Consider the following 6,202-nt stretch of genomic DNA (forward strand, 5'->3'; position numbering starts at 1 on the left):
GAATGCTGTTACCTTCCCACCGAAGTGGTACCTATTTATCTACTTGCAATTTCTTGCTTTCATAAGAACATAAGAGACGCCAATGTTGGATCAGGCCAAAGGCCCATCCAGTCCAACACTCTGTGTCACACAGTGGCCAGAAATACCAGTGCCATCAGGAGGTCCAGCAGTGGGGCCAGGACATTAGAAGCCCTCCCACTGTTGACCCCCCCCCCAAGCACCAAGAAGACAGAGCATCACTTGCCCCAGAGCCCCTAGCTATACCTTGTGGCTAATAGCCACTGATGGACCTCTGCTCCATATGCTTATCTAATTCCCTTTTGAAGCCGTCCATGCTTGTAGCACCCACCACTTCCTGTGGCAGTGAATTCCATGTGTTAATCACTCTTTGGGTGAAGAAGTACTTCCTTTTATCCGTTCTAACCCGACCGCTCAGCAATTTCATGGAGTGCCCACGGGTTCTTGTATTGTGAGAAAGGGAGAAAAGTACCTCTTTCTTTACCTGCTCTTTCCCATGCATAATCTTATAAACCTCGATCATGTCACCCCTCAGTCGTCTTTTCTCCAAGCTAAAGAGCCCTAAGCGCTTTAACCTTTCCTCATAGGGAAAGTGTTCCAACCCTTTTATCATTCGAGTTGCCCTTTTCTGCACTTTTTCCAAAGCTATAATATCCTTTTTAAGGTGTGGTGCCCAGAACTGCACACAGTATTCCAAATGAGGTCTCACCATTGATTTATATAGGGGCATTATTATATTGGCTGATCTGTTTTCAATACCCTTCCTAATAATCCCCAGCATAGCATTGGCCTTCTTTATTGCAGTCACACACTGTCTCGACATTTTCAGTGAGTTATCTACTACAACTCCAAGATCTCTCTCTTGATCTGTCTCTGCCAGTTCAGACCCCATCAATGTGTATTTATATTTAGGATTTTTGGCTCCAATGTGCATCACCTTGCACTTGGCCACATTGAACCCCATTTGCCATGTTGACGCCCACTTGCCCATCTTTGACAGATCCCTTTGGAGTGCCTCACAATCCTCACTGGTTTTCACCACCTTGAACAACTTTGTATCATCCGCAAATTTAGCCACTTCACTGCTTACTCCCATCTCCAAATCATTAATGAACAAGTTAAAAAGCAGTGGACCAAGTACTGATCCCTGTGGTACCCCACTGCTTACCACCCTCCACTGGGAAAATTGCCCATTTATACTCACTCTCTGTTTTCTATTAATTAGCCAGTTTTTGATCCATAAAAGGACTTGTCCTTTTATCCCATGATTTTTGAGCTTACTTATGAGCCTTTGATGAGGAACTTTATCAAAAGCTTTCTGGAAGTCAAGGTAAACAATATCTATTGGATCCCCCTTGTCCACATGTTTGTTCACCCCCTCAAAGAACATTAACAGGTTAGTGAGACAAGATCTTCCCTTACAGAACCCATGTTGAGTCTGCCTCAATAGGTTTTGTTCATCTATGTGCCTACTAATTCTTTCCTTAATAATGGTTTCCACCAATTTACCCGGTATCGACGTCAGACTGACAGGCCTGTAATTTCCCGGATCTCCTCTGGAACCCTTTTTAAAGATAGGAGTGACATTAGCTACCTTCCAGTCCTCAGGAATGGAGGCAGATTTTAAGGAAAGATTACATATTTTTGTCAAGAGATCCACAAGTTCACATTTGAGTTCTTTCAGAACTCTTGACTGTATGCCATCTGGGCCTCATGATTTATCAGTTTTTAAGTTGTCTGTCAGTCATAAGACCTCCTCTGTCGTCACCTGAATCTGACTCCGGTCTTTCAACACCCCTCCCGAAATCAGTGGATCTGTAGTGGCAAGCACTTCTCATCTTCCACAGGGAAGACAAGGCAAAAAATGCATTTCGCTTCTCAGCCATTTCCCTATCATCCTTCAGGACTCCTTTTACCCCTTGGTCATCCAAGGGCCCCACTGCCTCCCTGGCTGGTTTCCTGCTTCTAAAGTATTTGAAGAAAGTTTTATTGTTGGTTTATACGTTTTTTGCTATATGCAAGTTTGGACCACAAAGTTGTCTTTCTTAGTAAACAAAACTGAAACGTGAGCATCTTGTATGAGTTCATATGACTGTTCTTAAGAGAGGCTGAATTTATCACATGGATTTAGTAAATTTGCATTTCTTTATTTCCCGCTTTCCCCCCCAACGAGGACTCAAACAGGCTTAGAACATCACTCTCTGCTACTCCATTTTATCTCAACAACTATCCTGTGAAGTGGGTTAGGCTGAGAGTATATAACTGGCCCAAGATGACTTAGTAAGTTTCCACAGCAGGGGAGGATTTGAACCAGGGTCTCCCTGGATTCTAGTCTGATATTATATCCTCTATGCCACGCTGGCTCTCAAAATAGAAAAATAGGTACATAATTTAGTTCACCATTCTGTGAGGTGGACTAGTTAGTCAAAGAAAATAAATTGGTGTCTATTACATTTTTATTTTTCTCTGTTGTGGAAGAAAAGAAATATAATAATTATTCCTGCCTTTTCCTAGGATTCATACAAAATAGTATGTTCTGTACTGTTAATTCACTATTCAGGTCATACCTTCTCCAACCACACCCTTCCACTACTGTCTTCTATTGATGTGCCTTGTGATCTAGATGTGCCTTGTGATCTATTGATGTGCCTTGTGATCTTCTAGACTCACTCTTGTTCTGAAAGTAAAATGGCACAGAAGTTTGGATCATGCCAATATAGCACACTGCAAAGAAAATGAGAACCAAGAACAGAGAAATCCCAGTGTTCCTGTAATATTTTCCAAAAGCACACCCACTGGAATTTCAGAATAACTTATAGAACAGTTCATTTTAAAAATCATGATTCCCCACCAATTTGTTTTAGTTCTCTCTTTGCCTAATTTAAACAGTATGTGCTTCATAGTTAGCAATTTATATTGGCAGGCTAAATTCCTTTGGATTTCAATTGACTTCTTATCTTCTGAGTCCTGTTCCTTTTTCTCCAGATTTGAAATGGACAGATCATTAGCCAGCCCTACATAGCTACATGAACAAATCACTATCATACAGTCTGGAAAGACTGCCCACCAGACTGTGAATTGTAGATTCCATCTATGGAGCATTTATTCATAGCTTCATAATACTGGCTCTCACTTTGTCTCCAGGTGTTCCAACAAAAGTAAAAGTAGTTTCTATTTTATTAAAACATCCCAACTAATACTAATATGACAACAGATTTTTACATTCATGCACCATGGTCACTACCATGGTTCTTCACATGTTTTGTACTCTACTCAACACTAACACATTCAAAGAAGTCATTCCTGGACACAGTAGATAACTATATTGATAACTTGTTTTTCAGTGGCATGCAATTATGGCACAGGGCACACAAATGAGTGGACAAGGTAAATATAAGTAATTACCAAAGTTGCCACCAGGTGGGATAATTCATTTGTGAACAGGAATTGTTTGGAGGTGGTATACTATAAGAAAAAATGTTATTTGATTTTAAGGTGCAGGAAGGGCCATGGTTATCTTATTTTTTGTATAGCATCTGCTATGGTGACAGACATGTTATAAATAATAAAAGACAGGAAAAAAATACTACCTTTTGAATATTAATATGGTTGCTCTATATAACTCTACATCCCTACAGTCTTGGAAATAAGATTAGGATGAGTAATGAATTTCAGGTTTTTCAATTTCATAAAGTCATTTCAGTGATACTATTTTTCTTCCATAGGAAGTTGCCCAAACAAGATTAAGTCCAGCTTTGTAGGTAACCTTGATTATCTGAAGCTAGTGCGGACTGATTAGTATCACATCAGACTTGAACCTGAATGTCCTAATTTCAAAACCAAGCAGAGTGATACAGGAACCAGCCTACTTTACACAGTTTTCAGGTTGAATGGTGAAGGTTGTCAAATGCAACACACATTACAAATGTTGTAGTAATAACAGTGTGCTTGACTGTTGTAATTCCTGTAACACTGAAAATATATTTATAACTTTCAATAAAGAGGCAGTTACACATTAAGAATTTTGAATACAGTAAACTGGCATTTATCCAGAAGAACTGCAGAAAACATCCATAGTTAGAAATCTGCATACAGAAGAGTGCAATTTACAGACTTCAGAGAAAGCGATATAGTCCCAATAAGAAAGGGGGCCTATAAATGAAGTAAATACATGATAACTAGAAACCTACATATGACTTCTACATAAGGAGCTGCATACGAAAATCCTTCCGCAAGCAAATACAGGAATATTTTTGCCCTTAATATGAGCATTTATAATGTGGTTCATATGCTATGAAATGAAATCAATCTCACTTTTAAAAAGATGTGCCAGAACAGTGCAAGAAAGAATGTTTAAGATGCTGACAACATTGATACCTGAATGCATGGCACAATATGAGTTCATGGGGTGTTGCAGAGGCATGGGCAGCCAAAAAAGCAATTTTGGCCCCGTCACACAGGCTGGATATCGCAGGGGGGGGGAGGCGTGGCAAATTGCAAACAAGGTCCTTCTGGTATAAGTGCATTTCCCCTCCACCCAGCTGTGTTAAAAAGTCCCTGAAAGGGATCTAGATGCTCCCTTGCTGGCAGTATCTATACGAATTAAGTTACAAGAAGCCTTTCTGTATATCCATGTTAATCAGCTGCTATCATAATATTATGAAGTGGGTAGTTCTCCCTGCCAAATCCTTATTGGCTGACAGCTTAGCAAAGCACAGATTTCGATTTATACCCTCTAAGCCTGCCTTACTAATAAAACTTCCAAGCAAAGTTCCGTGTGAAAGGGGCCATTTCATTTTGTGCTGTGTGACAGAGAGGGAAAGTGTACCCGCTTAAATAGCAGAAGTGACAGAAAGAAAGGAAAAGCCGACCTTCCCAACCGAAAACCATCTTACTTTCCAGTGATGAACTGGCTCCGAGAGGGCGTGCACATCGGTTGGACGTAGTAATTCTCCAGCTTCACTCCTTCAGCCGCCAGCTTATCCAAAGTGGGCGTCCGGATCTCCGAGCCATGGTAGCCGACGTCTCGGAAGCCTTGGTCGTCCGCCAGGATGAAGACGAGGTGCGGCTGGGAGGCGGGGGGTTCGCCCTCTGCCCCTCCTGGCTCCCCCGCCAGGTAACCGGAGGTGAGGAGGCTGAGCACGGAAAAGCCGGCCAGGCCCCCCCCGGCTAGCATTTTCCTTCGGCAAAGCCAGGTCGGCCCCTGGAAGCCCCCCCCCGCCGCGGGGGAGCAAAGCTCGGCTGACGGGCTGCTCAGGAACGCAGGGACGCCCCGCCGGGGCTGTGGAGGGCTGGCGAGCCCATGCCAGGCGCCCCCGAGGGCGAGGTCAGCTGCAAGAGGAGGGACGCGGCGGGCCAGGCTCCCTCAAAGCATGCCCCGGACGGCCGCCAGCCCCCTCTCCACCCTAACCCTAGCGGAGGCGGGGAGGGCGCCCTCCTGTGCCCCAGGCCAGGCAAACTGGCAGATCGGCGGCGGCGGCGACTGCTGCTTGGGAGCCAGACGCGGAGAGCGCAGCGCCTCGGCAACGCCCCTTCGCCGGGCTCCGTCGCCCACAGCGGGACCAGCCCCAGACAAGTCCCCGGGTCCTTGCGGGCGGGGAGGAAAGAGCCGAGGGGAGACTGCCGGAACGCCGGCAGGCCAGCGAGCAACTCTCATCTGCTCGGCTCCGCTCCTCTCCCGCCCCGCTCTCTCCCACCCATCCAGGACGAGGACGCCAAGCACAACTCCAGCCTACCTGCCCTCCCGGCCCCGCGCGCACGCGCGCGCCTCCCTGCTGGCCCTGGCCAGCCAGCACCGAGTGCCGCCGACGCCGGCTGGGCAAGCGGCGAGAGGCGCTGAGAAGGAGGGAGAGGTGGCCTCTCGCGGTCAACTAGTCCTCCTCCTCCCGCTTCCGCCCTTCTCTTTCCTGCGGCTGCGTCCTGAAAAGGCATTCTCTATCTAGCCGCATGCCCGATCGTCTTTCCTACGTAGAGCGTTCAAGGCGATGCACGCGAAAGAGGAGGCCAATGGGAGCAGCAACGAAGAGAGCTCTGGCTCCTTAAAGCATATGTTGTCATAGTCTTTAAAGTGTCACTGGATTCTTGTTTAATGTTGCAGAGGTCCATCAGTGGCTATTAGCCACCAGGTATAGATAGGAGCTCTTGGTCTGGCGGGGCTAGTGCTCTGTATTCCTGGTGCTTGGGG

At 45.6% G+C, this 6,202-nt stretch overlaps 1 protein-coding gene across 1 annotated transcript in view; it reads right to left on the bottom strand.

The window, feature by feature from the left end:
• Positions 1-5,194, bottom strand: part of ARSJ (arylsulfatase family member J) — a 64,127-nt gene extending 58,933 nt beyond the window's left edge. The window contains exon 1 of the mRNA XM_015411018.1: positions 4,914-5,194. Coding sequence (XP_015266504.1) covers positions 4,914-5,194 — 281 coding nt within the window. The remainder of the gene's footprint in view (positions 1-4,913) is intronic.
• Between the last annotated feature and the right edge of the window lie 1,008 nt (positions 5,195-6,202).

Source organism: Gekko japonicus, unplaced genomic scaffold (assembly GCF_001447785.1).
Source record: "Gekko japonicus isolate JY-2015 unplaced genomic scaffold, Gekko_japonicus_V1.1 scaffold362, whole genome shotgun sequence".
In the NCBI taxonomy this organism is placed as follows: Eukaryota; Metazoa; Chordata; class Lepidosauria; order Squamata; family Gekkonidae; genus Gekko; species Gekko japonicus.